Consider the following 27,627-nt stretch of genomic DNA (forward strand, 5'->3'; position numbering starts at 1 on the left):
CTTCTTTCTTTCGTTCTTTCTTTCTTTCTTTCTTTCTTTCTTTCTTTCTTTCTAGATGATCAAGTCTGATATCAAGCAGTGGACAACAGGTGACCTGCAGTAATATCTACTCTTCTATGTTTTGACCTGATACTGAAAGAAATACACTTACAACAGGCGCTTGGTATTCACATTCCCAGAATGCCACAGGCATGGCCGTGCGGCAGTGCCATCGGGGCTAAAAGAAACACATGGTCAGAGAGTGCATAAAGACTTTTTCTTTTCAGAGTTTTTTTCCGCAGCTGTGGGGAGCCGGCCTCTCACTGTCAGTGTGTTGTTTGAAAATGATTAATTTCATTGAAGAGGACAGAGGGATGAATGGGGCCGTGACTGATTGAAGCATAGAAATGCACATATTATATCTGGGGCCTTGCTGACTGCCTGTGCATGTGTGTGTGCATGTGTGTGTGCGTGTGCGTGTGCGTGTGCGTGTGTGTGTGTGTGTGTGTGTTAAGTTACCCTTATCTACACATGGTTGAGTGGATGAAATGTGATCTCATCTTTATACTACAAAAGACATTGTTAGAAAGAGCAGTCTCTTAATATAAAACTCAGAGAGACTCATTTAAAAACCCAGAGGGAATGTGTTTTAAAAGCTAGGTAACACACGCAAAAGGCAATTGTCCTATATGAAACAGGTGAGACATCATTCAAATAAATGATCATATGCACGTGTGTGCGTGTGTGTGTGTGTGGTGAGTGGGTGGGTGAGAAAGAGAGGCAGGGAGAGAGACTGAGAGAGAAAGAGGGAAATAGAGAGAGAGACTATGAGACGGAACAAGAGGGAGATTGGTTAGAGGGACGGCAGAAAAAGGGGTTATGGGTTAGGACAGGCGGACAGAGGGACCGACGGACAGGAGGTAGTACTATAGATCCTTAATGGTAACTATATGCTTCCCCTCTTAAACATATGGTATCTTTCATATTTCTTAATCCTAATCTTCCCTTGTTACCCTTCTACTAGCACAGGAAGCTCACAATAAAAAAATGTTACATGTTAACTGTGCCTCTAAGCAACACCCACTGAAACACACAGAGAAAATGTGCACAATCACAAGAATAAAACATGATTACAGAGGTCATTATTATGCAAAAGCAATATAATCTCTATGACTAGAAAGAAAGAAAGAAAGAGAGAGAGAGACTGAGAGAGAGAGAGAGAGAGAGAGAGGGAGAGAGAGTGCACATAGGCGAACAACTACACAACACAAGTGGTTTGTGCAGTGTGTGTGTGTGTGTGTGTGTGTGTGTGTGTGTGTGTGTGTGTGGATACAGTAGTAGCAGTAGTAGTAGGAGGAGACATCAGGCTCCCCCTACATGAATGCATACACCCATCGACAAACACATTGTATGATTACAGGTCATTTTTTTGCAAAAGCAATATAATCTCTATGACGAGAAAGAAAGAAGGGAGAGAGAGAGAGAGAAAGAAAGACTGCATAAGGTCAGTAGGTACCCCCCATCTCGTGTATCTGTCACCATTCATACACACACACACACACACACGCACGCACGCGCACACACACACACACACACACACACACACACACACGCGCATACTGCACAAAGCACGTGTGTTGTGTAGCTGTTCGCATGTGTGTTTGTAGATGGGCGTATGCATGATTTTAGGAGTAGCCTGATGTCTCCTCCTACTGCTACTGTAGGCACACACACACACACACACACACGCACGCACACACACTCTCTCTCTCTCTCTCTCTCTCCCTCCCTCTCTCCCTCTCTCTCTCTCTCTCTCTCTCTCTCTCTCTCTCTCTCTCTCTCTCTCTCTCTCTCTCTCTCTCTCCAGTCAGTCCGTTGGATTTATCAGAGCCAGCTCACTTTTCTGGCTCCCACATCGTGATGAGTGGCACGCCGGGCGTTTCAGGCTTTGTGGCCAAGCTGCAGTCCACCATGCAGCTCGCCCGGGACATGGAGGACCAGAAGAAGCTGTACAGCTACGGCGGGGTGCTGTACCCCACGCTGCTCTGCCCCGAGGACCACCTCAGGTCCCTGGGAAGCTTTGAGGCGAGGCAGGAGGACATCATGCTGGTGGCTTATCCAAAATGTGGTGGGTGGTGCTTCACTGGGACTCTAACTGACAACTTATATTTAATTTATAATTTAATTTATAATACAAGGTCACATGATTGGATTTTTACGATATAATGAGGTGGTAAAATAGGTGGTGAATTATTGTTTTCTCCATGTTTTACTATGTAGCAGTAAGGGACTAGTGAACAATATACATTTTACTATGTACTAATACAGTGAACTATATGGATTTGACTGCTTAGCAAGTGGGAGCAGTTTATAGATTTTACTATGTGGCAACAGAGAACTTTAAACTGTGGTTATCATGATATTATCATGTAAGTAGTGAATATAAAAGATTTCAGTGTGTACGGATTGAGTTCAGAGTTGTTTATTATCAATGTTCAACTTATAATGTAGCAAGTAGGGCTCTGTGAACCTCACTGTATTTGACTATATAGCGAGTGGGTGAGATTCATATTTGGGGAGTATGTTACTAAATCAATAGTTGGTTTCAGGGCCGTCCCTGAGCATAGGCTGTATAGGCAACCATCTAGCGTGCTAATCATCTATAGGGGCCAAGAACAGGAAAAATAAATAAATACATTTTCATATATATATATATATATAAAACATTTTTATATATAATAAAGTATGGGAAAAATATACATATTATGAATTTGTATGGTTAAAAAAAAAAAGGAGAAACATACCATACCTCACCAGAACAAATTCCTAGTACAGTGGTACCTCGACTTACGACTGCATCTACTTACAGCTAATCCAAGATACGAGTAGCAATAGTTGCAAAAACCTGTATCGACTTGTGACCGACTGCTCCAAGATACGACCGTGGAAATTTGCAGTTGGCGCGTCGGCGTCCAGTCAGTCAGCAGTCAGTCAGTCAGCAGTCAGTCAGCAGTCAGTGAGCGGGCGACCTACATCATGTGTGCACGCAGTTCGTGGCTTATCCATATTTTTTTCATATTTACTGTGTTTGTGCTGTGTATTTTGTTTATTTTCACCCTTCGTGATGAGTCCTAAGAAGAAGGATGATGGGAAGAAGAAAAAGGCAATGATTCCCACTGAAACTAAGAAGGAAATCATAGAAAAATATGAGCGTGGTGTATATGGGAAAAATTGCTTAGACATACGACTGTTTTAACATACGACCGTTCTTATGGAACGAATTACAGTCGTAAGTCGAGGTACCACTGTATATGTAAATGCACCTGGCCAATATAACGGATGTGGTGAGGTGAGGTGGTGGTTTGGCTGATTGGGTGGAGTTTGGGTGGTGAGGTATGCAGTGTGCTTGAGAGGGTGGCATGCACCCGTAAGGAATTTTGGGGTGCGTGCACGCTCTGGGGCCTAATAGCTGCTTTTTAGTTCTGCATCAAATCTACGCCGTAGGTACACCGTAGGTCTCTACGTCACCGAGCCCGCAGAGGCAGCCTCTCCAGAAGTGGAACTATGCGTCAGGGCGAAGCAAGTCATTTGTTTCACGCCACGTCAGCCATTTTTGCACGAGATGCCTCGCGCATTTTTTAACTGCTCGCACCCACATGAGCCTTTTCCAATCGCAACACGGGATGAAACTACGTAGAAATCTGTTTTTTTTTTAAAGAGCACAGTCACTTTCAGCGTGCTTTATATGAGCCTGCGTTGTACCAGAGACCCAGAGCTGCTGTTGGATTTACTTCTTTGCGCACTTCAGAAGGAACCGGCTCCGGCATTTCAGGAGAGACGCGCGAGGTGGACAGTAGATAGAACCAGCGAACAAGTCCCCAAACAGCTGCTGTGTTCCTTCCAAGCGGCCGCAACGCAGCAGACCAGGTGACACTGTGTCCCGACCTGTCACGGCAGGGGAGCGCTCTGCCCACTGTTGGCGAACCGCTGGAGAGTTTGCGCAGGGGACCAGCACAAAACACTGTCTTTTTGTTCACTTTAAAAGGTGGTTTTTAAACTCTTCAAGTTCTGCTTTTGTGGTGAATATACCTTCACCTGGCGGGGGGTACCTGTGCCGGCTGTAGCTGTCGTCCGATTGGTGTCGGTGCGTAAGAAAGGGAGGGAGAAACTCAACCCTTTGAAGTCGTGCTAGAATGTAATTCCTGGAGGTTGTGGAAGTGGAAGAGCTTTATTGTCCAGTTTCTCTTGGCGGCACTAACTGTAAGGCTGTAAAATCTTGGAAAACGGTTTGTCATCAATTCCCTGTCTGCCAAACTGACTTTCGCTGTACCATCACGTCTGCGGTCCAAGTTGGACGAGCCGGTCTATTCCTGGATTTCTACAAAGTTATGATTAAGAAGACAAGCGGGCACTTACACCGTCAAATGTAAATAGCTCTGCACCCAATTTATGCCAATTTATGCGGACTACCAGTCACTTGATGGGTGTCAGTTTTTTTGTTTTTTTTTTCACATTTGGTTATTTGACACAATGCTTAGAGTTTAAAGGTAGCTCATTAAAACTGGCTACCATGCCCAGGGTACACAAGCATTGTACTGGAATGTTCACTGTGTTTAAACCTTGTGGAATCTATTATGTGATCTATATATTATACATTACTGTATATCTGTCAGTGTGGAGGAGCTCAGTAGCACGCTGCCTTTTAACAGATGATTGTCTTGTCTTGCATGTGAAGAGCTGCTCCCACAGCTGTGTTTGATGGAGCTTAAGCAACGGATGAGTGATGGTAATTGACTCTCCGTCACTCCCTGTGTCTGACACCATTCAAGGGCTAAGGAAGCGTTGGCAGGGATGCTTACTAATGTGGCAGCGATGCTTACATAGATGAGATAAGGTATTATCCGTCGTCATATTATCTCATCTTCATTGTTAGGAATGTAGATGAAGAAATAATGTAGTTGTTCCTTTACTAAAAACCAACAATTGAAACAAAGCTAAAGAGATATTCTACGCAAGAAGAATGGATCTAATATGGAATAATCACTATGAATAGATTTGATGGAATTAGCCAAATAATAAAACCTTATATTATCGTAAAAATTAACTACTTGTCACCTGCACAAGTTTCAAACGACAGTTCAAATGTCATTACCATGAGCTTTGTGATTGGACACTGTATTTTCATGGCCATCACCGTAGATTAAATACGTGACAGACTGATGGAAAGGAATGTGCTACTCAATAGATGCTGTGCACATGCCTGCTGTGCATCAGCCTGCTGCAGGAAATGTGACATGTTGTCTTTTGGACATGGTGATTCGAGGCTTTGCCCCGATTTGTCAGTGTGGAGATGAGAGATCAGCAACCTAATCACTTTTGAATGCTCAGTTGTACATCCGCTTACATATACACTGCAATGGTATCACAGTTGGCTTGGCGACATAGACAGTTGATACTCCGATCGCACAAATTGTCATGTATACAGCACAGCGAGATTTCCAGAATCAGAGTGAGGCCTTGCGATTAAGATTCTTCGGTTAGAAAATCCCAGATTTGATATGTTTTGTATCTGGCTCTGAATAGGAAACAGATATTCCATATATTTGCATTATGCATGTGCTCCTCTATACGCCGTTTCCATTGTTGGTGGGGCCGCCTTTCCCGGCAAGAATGCACTGAAGCTCAAAAAGTAAGAAGCAGCTGTGACTTTGATAAGCCAGCGCAGCTTGTTGTGGTCAGTAAAGTGTTGATATGTATAAACATTCACAAAAAAGAGTGTGTGTGTGTGTGTGTGCGTGCGTGCGTGCGTGCGTGCGTGCGTGCGTGCGTGTGTGTGTCGGATCTGTTTTACGTAAAAGCCTGTTTGCACAGCTACACTATGCATGCGGTAATTTGTTTTAACATCATGTTTCTCATTGCTGTTCATTTTATTAAGTTGTAATTTTTTTCTCTGGACTCTGGACTTTTTTTTTCTGTGTGCAGGTTTTAACTGGATGGTAGGCATCATTAGGAAGGCCCTGGCTAGACCTAAAGGAATGGAGCTGGAATCCAGAATGCCTCCTCTGATAGAGTTCTTTGGACCAGAGCTCTTACAGGTACTAATGTGTGTGAGTGCTTGGAGGGGACAGTCACCCTTCAAAGGTGAAAGAAAAAACGCTTAAATAATGCGAAAATAAAATGATATTTGGTATATTCTATCAATCATTATCAGTGATTGTGAAGACAGGTTTTCTTTTGATAGCATATATTGAAAAGACCTTTCGATCATTTCTTGTACGTTGCAGTCAAAAATATGAAACGTCACCTCTGGGATAAACAGCATTGTTGTGTTTGTATGTCCCAGGTGGTAAACGAGTCTCCCTCTCCCAGGTTTTTGGGGACACACCTGCATCCCGATAATATTCCACCTTCCTTCGACACCAGAAAAACCAAGGTCGGGATCAGCGAGAATTTTGAAATATCCACATGGTTTTCCATCAGTTATATTGGGCTATATTGGGCAATGTTTATAATCGATGATGATTCATGACCAGTTTAACAGTCTCACCATTTTAGTGTCACACAATATTATGCATGTGTGTGTACGTGTGTGTGTTTGTTTGTGTGTGTGTGCGTGTGTGTGTGTGTGTGCGTGTGTGTGTGTGTGTGTGTGTCTGTGCGCGTGTGCGCTTGTGCGTGCTGTCTGACTGTAACCAGATACTAGTAATCTTCAGGAACCCGAAAGATACCTTGGTGTCTTTCTACCATTTCTTCAACAACAACCCTGTTTTCCCGTCCGGGACGTCCTGGGACAACTTCTTCTCCGACTTCATGGCGGGAGACGGTACCAGCGGTGGCTCGAGGTCACCCATCACATCTGTTTTTCAAAAATGCCCACAGTTGTTGAGGTCCCAAAGAAACAACTAAGATCATTTCAATTCTGAATTTCGATTTAGTTTCTTTAGTGGTTGCTGTTTGCAAATATTTATAATTTTTATTATTATTATTATTATTATTATTTATTTTATTTTCCACCACTCAACATTATTTCCGCAGGCATTTAGAGTGCAATTATTCTCTATTGAAACCTGACTATTTTAAAACATAGCGTAGAATTATAGTTGAGCATAAAACTGCTCCAAATTTGAGCCCAGACCATTTGCATTTCTCAGGAGCAGAACTGCAGAAAATGCTCAGAAAGAAACGTTTCACTTTGAAAGTGAAGGTCTCGAGTCCGATAATAAACTGGAACTGAACAGTATAGCTGTCAGATCGAGCAGGCGAACTTCAAACTCACTTTCATTTTGAGAATAAAAGAGGTGGATTTCATACAAACTCTTCGTCATGAACCTTGGTTTGTTGCAAAACATGGTTTTCTGATACATGTAGATTACTTGCATGTCTTGAAATCATAACCAGGTTGAAAGATGATCAAAGCGGTTTGGGCAATTTAGCTAAAATGTTTCTTTATTGGGTGTCGGAGTAGATACAATACATTCAGTCACTCATCGTATTCAGTCTATAAACTGCTCAACTGCCCGTTGGAGAGGCTTATCTGTAAAACGAAGGAAAGGTGGGATTCTTGAACTGTGAACCTTTGTATATTAGCTGTTAAAAAAAAGAAAAAAAAGAAAAAGACTTCAGACTTCAGGGAGTCTCTCTGTTCAGTCAGAACTGTAGCTTAAAGCTGGACTCTGCTTCTCTGTCTTCACGCAAGAGAACATGCACAGGTCTCGTGGCTGTTCGCTTTTATTCTTGTGCAGATTTCAGGGTTTCCCCAGACAAGTTGTTAGGCCCGGTGGCAAGTACGGCCGGGGGAGGGGGGTGGGGGCACTAACCTCTCTAACAGGTTAGAGAGTGATGCTTAGATTGTCCCCGTTACGTACAGTGGTTTTTTTTTATATACGGAAATTGAGTAAAAAAAAAATGGCCCGACGTTGGTCGGCCCAACCTCGGGGCAGAGGAGCAGAGCTGCTCCTGAGGACAACCTCGTAGACGGGGGCCATGTTGGAGGGGGGCCGAGAAATAGACCTCAGAGGCAGAAGTCAGCTTGGGAACAGAAACTGGCTGAGCCTCGGCAGGGGAGGCTGACGGCTCGGGAATGGGAACAGAGTGAGCCTCTGCAGGATCGGCCAACAACTCAGGAATGTGCTGAGCCTCGGCCGGGGACGCTGACGGCTCTGGAACAGGAACAGGGGGAGCCTCAGCAGAAATGCCCAATGACTCAGAAACGTGCTGTGACTCGGCAGGAGAGGCTGATAGGTCAGGAACCGGAACAAGGTGAGCCTCAGCAGGATTGGCCAATGACTCAGGAACGTACTAAGCCTTGGTAGGAGGTGCTGACGGCTCTGGAACAGGAACCAGGGAGACCGTAGAAGCAGGCTCCAAGAAAAAGGGAGGTTAGGTTGCCAGACAGGGATGGTTGCAGCCGGTGGTGGAGCCGTCTCTACAGCTGGTTGCTGGCAACCCCAGGTAGCGGAGGACGTCAGCTGTCGCATGAGCGTAGTAAGTTTGCCCACCTCAGTCCAGAGGAAGTTTGCCGAGGCCTCCAGCCGCTGCAGCTCCAGGTTGTGCCTGCCGAACCAGACCCCCTGGGCGCCGACAGCGATGTGCAGCGAAACTCAGAAGTGCTAGAGAGCGGAGACTGGGGAGCACCAGACAGCAGAGAAGGCGGCAGCCTCGGGGATCTTTGGGGCTGCGCTGTCTCCTGGGGGTCTTGAGGGTCCCTAAAGAAAAGGGTGAGGCGCGAGCCCCGGAAGGGGGACTGCAGGGGATCCCCAGGGGCAGGGACAGGGCAGTCGAGTACCGTGCTTGCGTGCTCAGGACCGGGGGCTTGGCCAAGGGTAGCATGGGAATTTTCAGACTGGGAAGCATGCTGGCAACTAGCAGGCTTACTGCTAGCAGACTGGTGGCTAGCAGGACGGTGGCTAGCAGGCCAATGGCTAGCCAGTGAATCTTCTTGCTGGTCCCTGATGAGGAACCGCCTGAGAGCTACAAAATCCAGGTCCGTCGGGTTTATGGCTGGTCAGATTATTCTGTCAGGGGTGCTGTCTAGAGTGAACCCAAATACAAGACACAACGGAGGCTCAGTAGTAGGTGCAAGGCTCAAAGGTTTATTGCATATAGGCAGGAGTCAAAACCAGGAAAACAGTCCAAAGGAAAACCAAACAGCAGGGAACCAGGTTCCAGGGAATAAGGCAGAAAACCAGGGTCCAGGGAAACAGGCGGAGATGTCTACGTTTTCTTTTTTAACAGCTTACTTGGCTAGTTTGCCACTCTTTCATTACCCAGAATACCTCTATGAGCAGGAACCCAAATTAATATGACCTCCGCACCTCGTTTTCTTATTCTTGCGTGTATTGATATTATTTCGTAAAGTAAATCCTGCTGATTATTGGACGTACCTGCCATGAGACTGTACAGGGCAGAGACTGAGTTACTACACTTTAAGACTGATTTGTTTTGTTCAACCCATCCTAAAGCCATCATGATGGCATACAGCTCAACAATATATACACTTCAGGTCCGTCTGCCCATCTCACTTCTACAGCTGCAAAACCTGTGTTTCCTGTTATTGGATCCTTTGATCCAACCTGCAGATAGTCTTTATACGTAGATTCCTCATACCCATAAAAGTCACTCACCAGATCTGCACTTTTATTTCTTGCCTTGTTTTGAAGTAATTCCAAATCTACCACCAGAGATTCTAGCATCCACACAGGGATTATAGGCCATATTACCGTTGCACAAAAGTCCTTTTCATACATTCCAAGGTCTCTTCCTGCTGCATTTCCTTTTCAGCCAAAACTTACTTTCCAGCTGGCCTGTAACACTGTTTTGGTTGGATGATAATCTCCATGCCCCCTCAGATTTATCCAGTAGTTTATAAGCAGCGGTTTCCAACGAAGACACAGTGGCATTTCTCCTGCCTGAACTTGAAGTGCGCACACTGGCAATGTTCTCACTGCCCCTAAATACACTCTCAAAGCCTGAGCCTGTATTACATCCAGCCCCACAGGCTCAGATTTTGCTGCTGATGTATACACACCACACTCCCATAGTCCAGCCTTGATCTTATTAGAGCCAGACACACACACACACACACACACACACACACACACAAACACGCACACACGCACACACACAGTATAGGTCCGTTCCGAACCTATACAGGCCGTCGGTCGATATCCCTACAAACTGTTCCCCACAGTACCAACTCCTATAACTATTGAGCCCCAATGTCCGTAATCCAAAGTCAGTGTCGTTTAGTCAGATAGTAAGTAAAAAAACTGGGCCAGCATATCCGGAAATTCAAACCTCAACCACACGTCACATCCTCGATGTCTAATACTTGGGACTGTTTCCAAAGGCCAGGTGGCAAGATGCTGAACGGTGAACGGGTTTAATACGAGAGGAGTGATGAGGAAGGTGAAGACAGGTGGCGAGATTGCTGAGTGCGGACAGATGCGGTGGCAGGGATGTGGAGCCAGAGACAGACAGAGGGAGCTAGAGAGGGACAGAGGGAGCTACAGAGAGACAGATAACAAGGGCCAGAATAACATAAAACAAACAGAGGGCAGGATCCTGAAAATACCTTGATTTTTATATTTCTGCTCTGCCTGTATGTATTTCTGTATTTCTAACTGTCTGTCTGTCTGTGTATAGTTCCATGGGGGTCGTACTTTGACCATGCCTTGGCCTGGGAGAAGAGGATGGCCGATCCCAATGTGATGATCGTCACCTATGAAGAAATCAAACAGGTCCTTCAGGCTTAATGGTCCCTCAAGGCACAACCACATCGTTTCCCACAAATCCACTATCCAGTACACAGACACACAGAATTGCAAATCTGTAGGGTCCCACTGTGTCATGTTAGTTTAATGGTTTCTTTTGAGCTTGTTAATACCAATTACAAACTGTTTATTTAATTGTTAGAAATCTACGATTAAGTGCTGAACTCAGACACTGATCCCTTCTTCTTTGGCTCTCAGGACCTGAGCCAGGGTGTACATCAAATCTGCAGGTTCTTTGGGTTAGACCGGACAAACGCTGAGATACAGAAGATCTCTGAGGAGAGCACCTTCAGCGCCATGAAGCAGAACTCACAGCAGTCCCATGGGGTCATGGGGAATGTCGTCTTCAGAAAGGGTGAGTTTGTTTATGTGTTTGTGGTTGTCCCCTCATGTCCATAAAACTACGGAGGCTCTAAATGTCGCCTCACCTCTACACGTACCATTTGAGACACACCACCCTGATAACTCCTGGGTAAAATAACCCTTGTCCTTTTTTACCATGACTTTGTCCCTGTATATCAGGGCGTGGTTTGGTAGCCATGTTTAACCTTGAAAAAGCATGCAGTGTTTTAAATGTTGACTCTGCAGTTATGCACATTGTTTCAACAGGACTATATTATGAGAACATTGGTTTGGTTCCCAAATCTCTCATTGAGGAATCCCAACCATTCCATGTGTTAGTTAAATTCCACCACTGGTTCATCTTCTTGTGGAAAATCCACAGCACGCTTCTGGATTTCTACTAGTGTACCCAAGTGTGAGACAAGTCAATAAAGTATTGAATACACAACAACTTCTTGCCTTAGTCTAAGTTTATTTTAGATGGTTGCAGCCAACAGAGACACAGTACACACAAAGGAGTGCAGCAAGGTGTCTCAGCGATTCTGGGATATTTCCAGCACCTTTATACAGATCGTTCCTCTCGCAACAGCTGGGTCAGTCCCCTACTCCCACTGAGATGGCCTTGTGAGGGTGCCATAAACTATGTGAGAGGGGCATAAACCATTATCAGGAGAAAGATATAACAGCAGGCTGTGTGTTGGAATGTGGATAATCTTTATGTCAGGTAGACATACTATACATATACAATACATACTTACTACAGGACACAGGACAGGGCTCAGTACTTTTCCATTCGCAGTAACTTAAAGTGGCAATGCGTACTTTAACTTTGAGGAGAATACAACAGGAGGGGAGGTTTTATTAATGATGGCAAAATAGCTGACTATTTTGAGAAAATATCTATGATCTTTAATAATTTGTAAGGCAATCACTATAATCTACATTTTCTAAGGCTATATCTATAATTTGCCACCACAATCCGAATCAATTTAACTGGGTTTTGGTAAGCCGAACCAGGTGTTTTAGGGTTGAGATTTAACAAAGAATTGGTGGCAGGGGTGGTGGGGCTTGCGTGTCCTTCTGTGTGTGCTCGGAACAGGGCTCCCCATGTGGTCTCCTTCTCTTCCTGTCGTCACACCGGGTTGCCTGGGTACCCGTCTTCTGGTGCTCTCAGTGCGCATGGCGCTCATCGCTTGGGGGACGGGCTGTGGGTGGGGGGCTGTCTGTCAACCTCTGTTCTGTGGTCCGCGTGCGTGGCGACCGGGGGCTGCGCAGAGGTCTGATGGGGGCATGGAGCTGCCCGGCATTGTGGAACCGCATGGCAGGCCACTCTGTGCCCATGGCTGGTCACTGTGGGTTGGGTGCATCCGGGTGCGGGAGCTGGGCGTGCTGGGTCTGGGGGGGGTGGTCAGCGTGGCCGCTCCCCGGCCTGCTGCGCCCCAGAGTTGATCTGGTTGCTCTTGGCCTATCTCTCCCAGTGCTTAAACTCAGAACTCAGTACATACACAGCACAATAGGCCTAGGGTTTGCGGGACCGGTGGGGTGTGAGCTATGTGGGTGGGGATGTGGCGGTCGGCTGCCATCTTGCCCGTCATGTTCCTGCCCCATGTTCTCGTCCGTCCCAAAATTCCAATTTAATTCCAATTCCACCCAAATTATCCTAGAACACATACCCTAGCACACAAATCTTACTCCGAACAACACTCACCAGACCAGGGTCCGCGGGGCAGGAGGGGTGTGAGTGATTCAACTTGCTTGGAGGACTCGTACGTCTGAGGGCCCTGTGCTGAGCACACTCGGCTACGTGGATGGGCACTCGGGGCTTGCGGCCGGGTGGGGTGTCTGGTCAGCCGTGATGGGGCGGGCCTCGCTCTTGCGCGGGGTGTGGGTTGGCATGGGGGTCCCGCCGTTTCAATAGCTGTTGTCGTCTGATGTTTGTTTTTCCGTGTACATGTTGTTGTTTGGTTCTATGTTTATTTGGTTTGGAAATGGCTAAATGTACGTTAACACACATTAATTCATGGTTGATCGAGCAAAGCTATAGTCAGCGAGCAACAACCCAACAAGTCTGATTTTCAAGGTGTGGAGTTAAAGCTGTCTGTGGTGTGGGGATGGTGTGGTTTGAGCAGCCACACCTGTCCTGGGTCTAGGTAACTGGGCCCAGGATCAGTGTGGCTGATCATGCTGATCTGCATGATCATCTCCGGGGCTTGTTCCACCTAGCCCACTCGCTACAATAAACTTGTGTGTTTCTACTCCATTGTCTGTGTCTCTGAACCGGAGAGCCCCGAAAACGCCACTCAGATGGCGTGTGGCAGGCAGATCTACCACACTGTCATAAAGAAACTTTAAGAAACTGGAAAAGTTGAAGACATCAAGGAGATGTAACACCCCAAAATGGTGATAGACATGTCAGGGTCTGGGGTGCCTTTCAGCCAGCTGTTTAGTGGATCTAGACAAAAATCGATGGAATTGTACTAATTACCCCAAACATGAAGATGATATGGATGGAACACTTACAGTATTACACTGGCCATAAAGAGCCCTGGCCCAAACTAAAAGTCAATCTGCGTGGCAACCTGGCGGGAAGCGATAACAAAATCAGCCAAAGTCACAAGAAAAGTTTTGATCAGTCTTGCAGCGAAGTTTGGAAGAATTTACCACAGGAGTACTTTCTGCAGTAAATTCCACAGCACTGAACCAAGGTGAGGTCCAGCTTGTTATAACTACCTCTGCATGTAGTGCAAATACAGGACAGATGAAGGATAAAGACACAAAGGTGGACTTCTATGATGATTTATACGATGTACTCAGGCAGAGCAGACTTAGAACAAACAGATGAACTGGTGTGTTCCTCTTCCTGTGCAGGTGAAGTCGGGGACTGGAAAACCCACTTCACTCCAGAGCAGAGCCGGATCATGGACGAGGCCTTCAGCAAACGCCTTGAGGGAACCAGGATAGGGGCCAAGCTCAACTACCAGCTCCACTGTCAGTAGAGGGAGAGGGTGGGGGAAAGGAAAGAAGGAAGGAGGAAGGGAGGGAGGGAGCGAGGAGGAAGGAAAAAAGGAAGGACGGGACAGAGAGAAGAAAACGTTGAAGGAATGATGGATGGAAGGAAGGTGGGACGGAGGGAAGGAAAAGAGGAGGGAGGGATGGAGGGGGGTGGAAGTAGGAAGGATAGATACATACATACATAGACTGTATGACTGCAGATTATCATGTTGAGGAATTAAACAGTTTTGTTTTTTTTCTGCTTTGTAACTGCTTTGTATTCCATTGTTTTTTCCAAATGTACACAAACACACTCACTCATGCACACAAACGATTTAAAAAACAAACATACAGTGTTTGGTTTTGTTTGGTTTTGTTTGGTTTACCAGTGTTTGACATCCATAGGTACAGTAAGTATCTCATTTTTGGCCCCTGGTGACTGTGTGTGTGTGTGTGTGTGTGTGTGTGTGTGTGTGTGTGTGTGTGTGTGTGTGTGTGTGTGAGAGAGAGAGAGAGAGAGAGAGGCCGGTCTTCCTGTATCAAATTGTGCAGAGAATCACTGGATCAGCTTACCGGTTTTTACAGAGCGAGCCATCAGCTCGCTGTCCCTGCTGACCCAACACACACACACACACACAAGTTAGACGTTGGCCTGTGAGAGAAAAATGCCCATGATCAACTATTTGAATGATGTTGAATGTTGAATGTGTGATGTTGAATGTTTTACCTGTTTTATCTAGGACAATAGCCTTTTACTGTATATGTTACGTGGTTTTAAAACATTGCCTCTGGGTTTTTAAGGAGCCTCCCAGATTTATGTGAAGAGACTGTTCTTTCTTAAAAATGACAATTATAGTATTTAAGAACCAGATCACATTCCATCCTCAACCAACCTTGTGTGGAGATAAGGATAACCACAAGGGGGGGTTAAAAGAGTGTTGTGTGTTTGTTTTATCGCGTAGGAGGATTGTGTCTGTGACCAGAGTTTGACTTTTTAATCACTGTTTGAGGGTAACATCAGATGGTTGGGGGGTGACACCTGACCAACGGCACACAACATCTCTTCGGTATAAAGCCCTCTTCATCAGTAGGAGGGGCAGACTGATCCGGACACTGCTTTGATGCAGCAGTGTATCTTTCTCTTTATTCTGCAGAATCAATATCTTTAATACTCTCAGTTTTGTATTCCTGTAGCACAGGTGAACCTCATTGACCACACAGGAGAATTTCTCCAACAGGCTTCAAGACACTGACTTTGTCACTCTCCTGTCTCCTCTGAGCTCTGATGGACCCCCTGACTGTCCTCTCGTGTGTGCACAACACACCTGCTTTGTGCAGCGTGTGTGGTGTGTGTGTGTGCTTAGACGGTGTTCGTGTGTGTGTGTGTGTGTGTGTGTGTGTGTGTGTGTGTGTGTGTGTGTGTGTGTGTGTGTGTGTGTGTGTGTGTGTGTGTGTGTGTGTGTCTCTTTCCGTCTTTCTGTTAATCATAGACACAAAGGTGGGTCATATACTGTTTTATTTCCTTTATCTTTTTAAAACAAATGTTATCCCCTGATTTGCCATGTACAGGTACTCCTCACTTAACGATAGAGTTCCTTTCCTTGGAACAGGTCGTGAAGCGAATCGGTCGATAAGCAAGGACCTGCGTTATTTCACGGTAAGGGGGCGTGGCCATTACGAACGCTAGTGTAGTCAATACTGACAGACTACAGGAACGACACTGAGAACGCTGATGTTTACAGTGTATACAGTGTATATAGTATATATAGTGTATACAGTGTATATTGTATATAGAGTGTATATAGTGTATAAAGGGTGATGCGTGTTGAGATGCTTGACGCCGTGCATGCAGCGGTATTACAGACTGGGCAGAGAACTCGTCGTCGTAAGTCGTAAGTCCCAACGGTCGTTAAACAGGTAGGTCGTTAAGTGAGGAGAACCTGTATGCCTCAAAAATGTAATTATATTCTGTTATAATTATGAATATTTTGTTACATAAACATAATTCCAAAATACACAAACTAAACTTTTCTATAAGGTCAAATATGATATGTATAAAATATGTCATGTGTGGTTAGGATGATCTGTTACAGCTACATAATAGAATAGGGTAGAAAATGATAGAAAATGTAGCATAGACTGGTAGAATATGGTATGATAGGATATAATATATTCAAGTTGTAAAACATCATACAAATGTCAAATTTTCTTAGCAGTATGGTGTAAAAAAACACCCATGGGTCTCTGAGAAACAATCCAAATCATTTAGTAAATGTGTAATGCACTGTATACATCCAGTGTATTTTAAAATGGTCTTTCTTTCTGGAGACATGAGAATTTGCACGTGCCACCAAGGCTGCAGGACAGACATTAATATCCATTGTCCTGGGTGTCATGTCACAATAATAAGGAAGGATGATATATGCAGGCATTTGCAATTCTGCAATGGGGCAGCACCTCTGCCTGTGGTAACATCCAGCCACACTGCCGCGCCTCTGCCTGTGGTAACATCCAGTCACACTGCCGCACCTCTGCCTGTGGTAACATCCAGCCACACTGCCGAATCTCTGCCTGTGGTAACATCCAGCCACACTGCCAAGTCTCTGCCTGTGGTACCATCCAGCCACACTGCCACGTCTCTGCCTGTGGTACCATCCAGCCACACTGCAGCACCTATGCCTGTTGTAACATCCAGCCACACTGCCGAATCTCTGCCTGTGGTAATATCCAGCCACACTGCCGCACCTCTACCTGTGGTAACATCCAGTCACACTGCCGCACCTCTGCCGGTGGTAACGCCCAAACACCATCTCACACTGCTGCACCTCTGCCTGTGGTAACATCCAGCCACACTGCCGAATCTCTGCCTATGGTAACATCCAGCCACACTGCCGAATCTCTGCCTATGGTAACATCCAGCCACACTGCCGAATCTCTGCCTATGGTAACATCCAGCCACACTGCCGCACCTCTGCCTGTGGTAACATCCAGTCACACTGCCGCACCTCTGCCGGTGGTAACGCCCAAACACCATCTGATGCTGGGATCAAAACAACAAAAGGAAATAGAAGAACAACCGCTTGAAGCACACAATGAAGAATGTCAGGAATTGATGGGGAATTTTTTGTTTGAGTTTGAACATCAAGATGACTGCGATTTCTTCATGCCAGAAGTCAAGAGACACTTGACATTGCTGTGTGCGTAAGCTTGGAGCCATTAGCCGACCTACTGTGTTGTGAATGTTTTGTTTTTTTCTTTGGAACTCTATAATCACCGCCTGCAGCTACACTAGAATTTGTAATTTGGAATACATGGGTAGTTGTATTTTTGCCTCAATAATTATTTTAATTATTTATATATACAGTATCAATATATATATATATATATACAGTATCAATATATATATATATATATATATATATATATATATATATATATATATATATATATATATATATGTGTGTGTGTGTGTGTGTGTGTGTGTGTGTGTGTGTGTGTGTGTGTGTGTGTGTGTGTGTGTGTGTGTGTGTGTATAAATAATTATTATATTTTGAGAACTATTATTCACTCATAAATATGAATTAGATGAAAAGGAATAAAGATAAACTACTGTAATAACTAATATTCATGTGTTTTAGTATGTGTTACACATTACAGTATATAGTATTCATACGTGTATAATTATATTTCTAATATATAGTTTTCATGTAATTATATTTTGTGAACTTTGACCCGGAAAAATAAAACACATCCTCCGACCAGCGGGGGCGACGGCTCAAAGAACTAGGGGCCTGAGGTAGGTGACGCGCAAACCCCATTGGCTCCCAAACTGGGGTCATGGCCCTCGGGGGAGAGGGGCCACGGGAGAGAGGTCTCCAGTCGGACCACGTCGGATACGTTGGATGCGGGGACGAGCCTTTCTGCCGCGTATTGTTTTCCCATCCACACACAAGTGGACCTGTTGCGCCGTCGCAGCGGGTCATCGCCGATATGTTTGGGAGGCCTTCAAGGTGCTCTTCGGTTGCAAAGTGCGAAATACCTTTCTGACTATTTGGGTTGGAGCGCCGCTCCTGCAGAAGTCCCACTGAAAAGGAGCGGGCGATCGTCACGGGGCTGGTCGCAGAATATAAATAAATGGATATAGTAGAATATGCCCGAATGTAAGAGGATAGTACAGAATGTAAAAGAACAGAACACGCGTGGTATACTATAAGAAAGTGGAATTTAGAATACAGTAGAACATGACCGGCCGTTTCTTCTCGGGTAAGTTAGATTTGTTTCTCCCGTGGTGCGATACAGAGGGGTTTGCCTCCGTTGGCGCGATATGATTGGTCCAAATGGTCAGCCCCGCCCCGCTAGTCCCTCCAGCGGTCATAAAACGAAGGCACCACTGGACGTACGCCGGGGGTCCGACTCTTTTTTTCAGATTTGGTTTCCGACGACTCACTCAGTTAAAAAAAATAAATAAAAATGTCAAAAAAGGTTCGATTTTCCGATTCGTCGTCAAATGAGGGTTGAACGATGAGCTGGAAGTCGGGTCAGGTCGGATGGATACGGAATTCTTGCAACAAAAAGAAAAAGGAAACGCATTCTGCCAATTTGCCATTTCTGCCAAAATGGTTGAATGGGGCGGTAATTCACATGCCACTTTAATGCACATATCTGTACATACGTAGGCATATTCCCTCTATCTATCCCATTTTATTTCATTTTATTTTTATTGTATTTTATTCTATATATTTTTTATTTTATTCTATAAGTATTCAACTTACTGTATTACGTTTTAGGAGTCAGTTAGTCGGTCTATTAGAAATCTTTTTTTTTATTTTTATTTTTTTCCTAGGACATATTGTGTGCTGTCACCGGGTGCGTTGCATTACATTTCACTGCATATATGTATGAAAGTGTGTATATGTATGTGACGAATAAAAAATCTTGAATCTTGAATCTTGAGAATGAAAAGCGTGGTCCTCAAATTTGTAAAAAAAAATACAAAAAAAAAATTGTAAATAGGTGACATCGAACATGAATAATATCCAAGTTATTTATTACATTCATTTGGTGCTTGGTAATTATTGTCTGTTCGCGGGTCGAACGTTCTCTCGCCCTCGAACGAAAATAACGAATTGCCTTGTGTTGCCGGAGTGGCTCCCGGGTCGTTTCTAAAAGAGTCATTCGGTGCGAACGAATCGTCGACGAGCCTCGCGTCGCTCGCGCCGAGCCGAGCATCTTCCGACAATGGAGGACGCGCAGGTCCGCCCGCGTCCCCGACGTCATGGCCTCGCCGGACGTTAGCGGCAGAGGCTCCGCCGGGTGAGTGCTGTTGGCGCCGTCATTCCGGGGGTGTGTGCCCGCTGAGCTCGCCAAGATGATCGTACGCGATGTGCTTCGGTGCCTCCGTCCCTGAATATTCAGTCACCTGCTGGGCGGCAATCTGCTGTGGCTCTATTTCTAACATGGTGAGCGCGGTGTCATGCGTTTGCACTTATTGAGTTACTGTTAGTAATGAATCGGTACGTATGTGTAAATACATACCTTAATATAATCTCTCAGCTAACGGGATAAAGAAAAAACATACGAGCAATATCAGATGATTAGATGAAAAATGAATTCTGAAATTATTATTATTATTATTATTATTATTATTATTATTAGGAGTCCAGCCTGCGGGGCTGATGTTGATATTGTTGTGGGCAAAATTCTCAAACTCTCTGAAACAGAAGGACGGCAGGAGCTACGATCACGGGGATGTCTCGTTCAAACCGATGTGTCACAAGCGTCTCGCGGTTTTAAGTTCCATCCCGATCGATCCACATACGGCGCAGACGTTGGTGAAAAACCGACCAAATGTGGCCCCAAGTATTCAGCTGGTCCTGCTTGACTGATGTGCCGTTAAACTGTGAGTAAACAAAATGAGCGAGATCAGGATTCAAGAGGTTTATTTGCCACATACATATAAATACTGTCATATATATATGCAGTGAAATGTCATGAGATTTACAGTGAGACGCTTTATGACGTCATATGCAAAGTAATTACAAAGTTTGTTTTCGCTATTGTCCCAGATACCGAAAAATAGCCAAAAGTCTAAGACAATAAAGAAGTAATTAGTAAAACGAATACGTACCTAAAACAAATAAACTGGACCCTGTGTATTGCTGCCTGCAGCTATATTATTATTATTATTATTGTTATTAAACTGAAGAGTATTATCCACATGAAAAACTATTGCCATGTGAACAAATATAATCAGATTTCAGGTGAGAATGAATTCAGAGGAAAAAAGTAATATCTGAATAGAATATCTGAGCTTGAATATTTTCTTCACATTGCACACATTCACATTTTTTCATGTGGCCCTATTCCTCTTCTTTATTATTATTATTATTATTATTATTATTATTATTATCCCCTATTGTTATTTTCCGCTGAATTTTTCGGGCTAAAACTATCTGGAACAGAACAGCTGCAGAAGCTACGAACATGGTTGAGGTGTCGTTAGACCCGGGACGTTGCAAACGTCTCATGGTTCAAGTTTCATCCAAAAACCGATCCGCATACAGAGCAGAAATAAGTGAAAACCGACAAAATCTGACCCAAAGTAGCCAGATGGTCGTGAGTCACCGACACGCCAACAGTGGAAAACTAATGTAGCGAGATGAGATTCAGAGTAAGACGCTTTGTGACGTCATCACACTGTGTACTAATGTGCACATTATGGTTCAGAATGTCCGTTCGAGTGGTGTCCGGTGCGTGGTGTAGACTCCATCCATCTGTCGTGGTTACAGATTACAAACTAGGCGTGTGTGTGTGTGTGTGTTTATGTACCTTCTTACCTGGTAGATGTCTGTGGACCTGTTAGATTGATATTTTATCTCTTTGGTTCCCATTACTTAACCATATTCATGAAAATAGACGAAAAAACATTAATCCACAGAAACTTATCACCACGTCGAGTCGAGTCCACCCGACTTCTCAAATGAGTGATGCGTTCATGTTCCAGGAATGTGTTGGGAAAAAAAGAACCGGTGAAATTGTAATCAGTCACAGAAATACGCCAACACTTTTCGTATTTCATGGAAACGTAACCTATCAAATTGTATCCATTATTATTGTTGTTCTTGTTGTTATTATTACTATTTTTATTATTATTATTATTATTATTATTATGTATAATATTTTTCACTGAACTAGGGCAGTTCTCTCTTTTTCAATACCATTATGTGGTCTTCTATTTAGAGTTGTGAGAAAATGTGGTTGTAATTTATAAAAAAAGAAACTATTACTCCTTCATTCTTAAAATAACCATGTTAATGTCTATTTTATTGATGATAAACATTGTAAAGCTATTTATTTTGCTTTTGATCCCCCATCTGCTTGGTTGTATTATAGAATTTGATACTGTATTGTAGGACAGTAGAATTGTAAGTACAGTATTATGTCTGTTGTCCTATTCTCTGTCGCAATGTAGCTTCTCTGTCGCAATGTAGCTTGAATGTCATTCTCCCTTGTAAGTCGCTTTGGATAAAAGCGTCTGCTAAATGACTAAATGTAAATGTCCTATTGTTTCTTAATGTATATTGATCAATACCTTTGAAGACATCTCAACTTACTACAGTAAAGTCATTGCAATACATCACTGTACTAATAGTGTCGCCATGTATGATGATACAGTGAATCATATATTTGCCATATTTTTGCATGCATCCTTAATTCTCCTCCCTCTCCTCCAGTTTCTTCGCTCCACCAGATGACCCGTAGCGATGCAGCAGAAGTTGTTTTCTCGAGCTTCCGAGTCATTCCTTCTGAAGAGGAGCGGCCAGGCCTGTGCCGCCCCCTCGCCTTCCTCCGACCTCCCGTTCCGCTGCCCCCGCTGCGGCGACCAGGAGCGCTTCCGAACCCTGGCCTCCCTCCGCGCCCACCTCGAGCACCGCCACTCCTACCGCACCCCCGACCCGCTCTCCCGGAGCTTCAGCATCACCGGAAAGCACCCGGACCCCGGCAAGGCCCTGGTCTGGCAGGAGATGAGCCTCCCGCCCCACAGGGGGCAGCAGAACACTGGGCGGGCCCTCCACGTCCGCTCCCTCAGCGACACCAGGGACGGCGGCTTCGTCCACGGCTCCCACAGGAGGAGGACGCAGAGCGTGGGCGTGGGCACGCAGGACAATAAGGAAGAGAAGGACGCGGGAGAGGCGGGCGGGTACGAAGAGCAGGAGGGAGAGGCCGAGGGAAAGGAGGAAAATTTGTTCAGAAAGTCGGACCCGTGTCAGCTCCGCCTCCTCAACCATCATCATCTCCCCGCCCCTTGTGCTGCTCATGGGCCTCCGCTGGACCACGGAGCCTGCACAGATACTGACGGTGTGTTGAGGGCCCACTCCCCCAGCTCGTGTTTCAGCTTTCAGTCATCTTGCATTTTACCACCATTACCACCTGCATTGCTGCAGGAACTATCCAGGACCCGACAATGACTTTTAGAAGTGGTTGCCAAGTTGCATTAGCTGTTAGTTGCCAAATTTTAATCATTTTACAGTTTTATGATTATGATCCTCGATTATTATGCCTATTTCAATAGTCTTACTTTTTTTTTTTACCATTTTTGAGAAAAATAATACTTTCTTTGTCGTCTTCAGCTTTTTATGGACCCTGTTTTCACTATCCTAGGCCACAAAACAAAAGCGAGATCTGTTTTTTTCTCACTTTTCACCCTTCCTCTCAGATCAGTGCCAGTACTTTGGGCTGGAGACGGCGGTGCGGCAGCGCCTCGCCAGCCTGCTGCGCGTGGCCGACAGCACCATGCAGCGGCGCCTGGCCCGCGTCAGCACCGAGCTGGCGCAGACCGACACCCAGTTGCTGTGCGAGCGCGCCCACTCGCAGCACCTGGCGCAGGAGCGGCGGGAGGTGGCGGAGCGCGAGCGCTCGCTGAGCCGGCAGGTGGATGTGGCCGTCATGGTGATTGCCACCCTGAGGGAGCAGCTCAACACCTCGGAAAACGAGCTGGAGCAACGGGAGAGGTGAGCCTGTTGGGGCCGAAGGTCATGGAGGCCCTCAGGAAAAGGTAGACACATTTTATGGGCAAGCAGAGCAGGCTCATTTAGTGGACTGAATAACAGTGTATGTTGATGAGAATGGCCCATTTCCTTCCTGAGGTCCCTAAATCCTCTCGAGTCGCCTCTCAGGATCCGTCTCTTACCCTCTGCACACATAAGTCAAAAGTGAATAAATAACAGCACCGTTAGATTGCAACAATCTTCTCTCATTAGTTTGCTGCTTCATTCCATGTGGATCTTGGCTAGTTTATCAAGTCAAGTTTCTGTTATTCTGCAAACGCCTCCTGTCCGACCTTGTACTGAAACGTTTTGGGTTTACCCAGGGAAGTGATCACCATCCAGAAGTTCCTGGAGGCCGTTGCCCACCAGGAGACGTGTGGGAAGGTTCGAATCCAGTGTTTCATCGAGAACCTGCTGAGACGCATTGCTCTGGCAGAGAGACTGGTGGAGTACTACCAGGAAAACGCCAGCCCACCGCAGTGCAGCCACTACCAGGTCTGTCTGTACACCGCGTTCCAAATTATTATGGAAATGATATTTTTCTCTGATTTTCCTAAATAGTCGATGCAAATGACAGTCATTATAATTTAAGTCATCAACTGTTAGGGTATAATTCGAATGTTATTGAACAAACCTCCCAATGATAACAGTATTTTTTTCAAAAATATAAAACTCAAAATGCACTGTTCCGGATTATTATGCACAACAGAGTTTCAAAACATTTTATGGGTTGTAAAGAACCGAAAATGGTTGATATCAATTGATATCACCTTCACAATTCTTGCATCCATTGAATTTGTGAGTTTTTGGAGAGTTTCTGCTTGAATTTCTTTGCAGGACGTCAGAATAGCCTCCCAGAGCTGCTGTTTTGATGCAAACTGCCTCCCACCCTCATAGATCTTTTGCTTGAGGATGCTCCAAAGGTTCTCAATAAGGTTGAGGATGGGGGCCACACCATGAGTTTCTCTCCTTTTATGCCCATAGCCGCCAATGACACAGAGGTATTCTTTGCAGCATGAGATGGTGCATTGTCAGGCATGAAGATGATTTTGCTACGGAAGGCACGTCTTCTTTTTGTACCATGGAAGAAAGTGGTCAGTCACAAACTCTATACTTTGCCGAGGTCATTTTCACACCTTCAGGGACCCTAAAGGGCCCTACCAGCTCTCTCCCCATGATTCCGGCCCAAAACATGGCTCCGCCACCTCCTTGCTGACGTCGCAGCTTTGTTGGGACATGGTGGCCATCCACCAACCATCCACTACTCCATCCATCTGGACCATCCAGGGTTGCACTGCACTCATCAGTAAACAAGACTGTTTGAAAATGAGTCTTCATGTATTTCTGGGCCCACTGCAACCGTTTCTGCTTGTGAGCATTGGTTAGGGGGTGGCCCAATAGTAGGTTTATGCACAACTGCAAGCCTCTGGAGGATCCTACACCTTGAGGTTGGTGGGACTCCAGAGGCATCAGCAGCTTCAAATACCTGTTTGCTGCTTTGTAAAGCAATTTTAGCAGCTGCTCTCTTAATCCCATGAATTAGTTTGGCAGAAACCTTCCTCATTATGACCTTATCTGCACAAACCCGTCTGCGCTCTGAATCAGCCACAAATCTCTTCACAGTGCCATGATCACGCTTAAGTTTTCATGAAATATCTAATGTTTTCATACTTTGTCCAAGGTATTGTACTATTTGAAGCTTTTCGACAGCAGAGAGATCCTTTTTCTTTCCCATATTGCTTGAAACCTGTGGCCTGCTTAATAATGTGGAACGTCCTTCTCAAGTAGTTTTCCTTTGATTGGGCTCACCTGGCAAACTAGTTATCACAGGTGTCTGAGATTGATTTCAGTGATCCAAAGAGCCCTGGGACACAATACCATCCATGAGCTTAGTTGAAAAACAAAAAATTAATGTTTGGGACACTTAAATCCGATGTGCGTAATACTTTGGAATGCAGTGTCTGTCTGTCTGTCTGAATTTCCCCTTTGATCCCCAGGGATCAATAAAGTACTATACAGCTCAGTTTCATATATATATATATATATATATATATATATATATATACTTTTTTTTTTTGTGTGTGAAAGTTGTGACCAAGCTAATTTTTAAGTGTGATTCACACGGACTCTGACAAACGACAAGAACAAACTGGAAGAGTGCAAACACTATATAAAGGAAGTTTTAAACTCTCATTCATGGGACATGGTGAATGTCCAGCTGAGCTACTTGCTGTTGTACAGGGGAAAAAAAAAAACAAGCTCTCCCAATTTTTCAGACATAGTGTAGTTGGTGATGTGAAACCCAGACGCAGTTCATCTAGTGGCTACAAGGGGGATGACTGGATGCATAGAGGGATTTGCTGTGAATCAGGCTTTAGAGGCAACTACTTCAATGTTAAGTCAGTAGAAAATTCAACATTCAAGAGGTTTATTCGTTACATACATATACATACGTTCATACATATATGCAGTGAAATGTCTTTGCAACGCACCCGGAGATTATGCACAATAGTTACTACTCTGAACATAATAGCGAACCTTATTCCTACCTAGCAACTACCTTAAACTAACTGATTCCTAAAACATAACGCAGTTTGTGAATAAAATTATATAAATAAGATAAAAAATAAAATAAGACTCAAAAAGATAATACAGAGTGGGGGTACAAAATAAAGGGAATAGAGTTATGTATATGGGATAGGCTATTTGTATATACAGATATGTGCAGTAAAGTGCATGTTAATAAAGTGTGTATGGAGATATACAGTACAGTATACAACAGTACCACACAGCAATACAGTAACACCGAACAGAGCAGCAATACAGTGCAGTATGCAGTAAACCCTTAAACCCTAGACCTAAACCTTAGAACCAGTAAATGGGTCTAGTTCTCATTTTGTGCGAGTATTTCAAGCAGGTATTAGCGAGTGCAGTTTCAGACCAATCACCAGTATTGGTATTTGTGCAAAATACACATCTATATACTGTAACACAACCTTTTCTGTGTCTCCACAGTTTCATCAACAGCTCACTGACAAGAGACCCCACCGGATGTCCAAAAGCAGGCAAGTCAGCATTCACACAAGACAGAATATCAATTCTTACATTTTTCAGACATTCTAATTGGCTGGCACCATCATCATCTTGAGAATCAGAAATCAGCATTTTTAATCCCCAAGTGCAAAATGCACAAGGAATTTCCCTTGGTGCCGGTGCTAACATAGATAAAAGACAAATATTCAAACAAGAAGGTGGAGGGGGAAGAATTAAAACAAAAATTTAAAAAAAAACTGGAATAAAATATTTAGGTCTCCAAACAAGTAAACCAAAGTTATGAACATTTGCAGACGAATTCAGACGAGCATTGTTCCCATTTACTTCCTTCCAGATCGGCGGGAGGTCAGCTGTCCTCCGGCCTCCATGACAACGGGAGCCACTCCTCCAGCCAGTTAGGAGGCTGCCCGGTGTTTTCGGAGTCGTCCCGGGATAGGGAGCGGGAGCACCGGGAGCGTCTGGCCCAGTCGTCCAGGCTCTTCTGCCGACCCGAACACCGAGACGGCATCTGGAACCAGCAGCGCCGCAGGTCCGCCGGTTACGAGGTGTAGAAGTAACTCCCAAACTCGATGCCAGAATCTTGACTTTAAAAAAACGAAAAAAAAAAAAGAAAGTTAACCAGTAGTCAGTGAAGGAACAGCTTCACAATTTCCCGGATTCAAAATAAGCTGAATCCAGCTGAGCAGGACTTCCAACTGTAGAACAGACAGTCCCAGGGTCTGATTCCTAAAAACGCCTCTGCTTTAACAACTAAAGAGCGATAATTAATGTGACTTATTATGAGAACAAACTGTCTGGCGCATACGCGGGGCTTTGACGCGTACTTGTGTAAAGCAGGAGGTAGACTAAAAAAGACGTGAGGACAAAAGACGTTAGAGCACCGGAGAACATGTCCCAGAGCGCCGTCAGCAGAACACTCCATATGAACTCCATCAGGACTGGGCGGTGAAAGACGCACGAACGCTACAGCGAGAGGAGTTGCCAGTGGCTTTGCTTTACATAAAAAAATCATAATAATTGTGAAATCCAAACTCAATGTCATTTATTGATAGTACCTATTAGTGGTGGGGGGGCGGTGTCAGAGAGTGAGTGAGGAAGTGCTCCCGCGACGCACAGTGTTTTGTTTTGTTCCATAAGGAAACGGAGCGGCACGGGGACGCACAGCGGGGCGCAGAGCACGGGGGCACGGTGCGCATCGGGGCGCCCGTGATCTGCATTCCGCTGTGCGCACATGGCGGGGGGCGCCGGGGGAAAAACAAAAAACAAAAACGTGTTAAAACTGAGATGTTTACTTTTTGCCTCAAATGCAAAGTATTTCCAAGCAGCACTCCTGCTGTTTTCTTTCGAGAACCGGTCGCGGAGGCTCTGCACTTGCCATATATAATGAGCTAACCGGAGCTAATGAGATCAGTGAAGACAGCGACTGAGTGAGGGGAGGCGGG

At 44.9% G+C, this 27,627-nt stretch overlaps 2 protein-coding genes across 2 annotated transcripts; both read left to right on the forward strand.

Moving 5' to 3' along the window:
• Nucleotides 1–1,899: 1,899 nt before the first annotated feature.
• On the forward strand, nt 1,900–14,089 carry sult6b1 (sulfotransferase family, cytosolic, 6b, member 1; the record flags this gene model as incomplete). The annotated part of the gene is made up of 7 exons (XM_080016381.1): nt 1,900–2,107; nt 5,962–6,074; nt 6,323–6,412; nt 6,676–6,802; nt 10,624–10,718; nt 10,950–11,106; nt 13,962–14,089. 7 exons carry the CDS (start codon nt 1,900–1,902, stop codon nt 14,087–14,089), a joined length of 918 nt encoding a protein of 305 aa, XP_079872507.1.
• A 7,758-nt stretch (nt 14,090–21,847) lies between these two features.
• znf365 (zinc finger protein 365) lies at nt 21,848–26,736 on the forward strand (the record flags this gene model as incomplete). The annotated part of the gene is made up of 5 exons (XM_080016382.1): nt 21,848–22,280; nt 22,801–23,095; nt 23,455–23,626; nt 26,147–26,196; nt 26,520–26,736. 5 exons carry the CDS (start codon nt 21,848–21,850, stop codon nt 26,734–26,736), a joined length of 1,167 nt encoding a protein of 388 aa, XP_079872508.1.
• Between the last annotated feature and the right edge of the window lie 891 nt (nt 26,737–27,627).

The sequence above is a fragment of the Zeus faber genome (assembly GCF_960531495.2).
Source record: "Zeus faber genome assembly, chromosome: 16".
In the NCBI taxonomy this organism is placed as follows: Eukaryota; Metazoa; Chordata; class Actinopteri; order Zeiformes; family Zeidae; genus Zeus; species Zeus faber.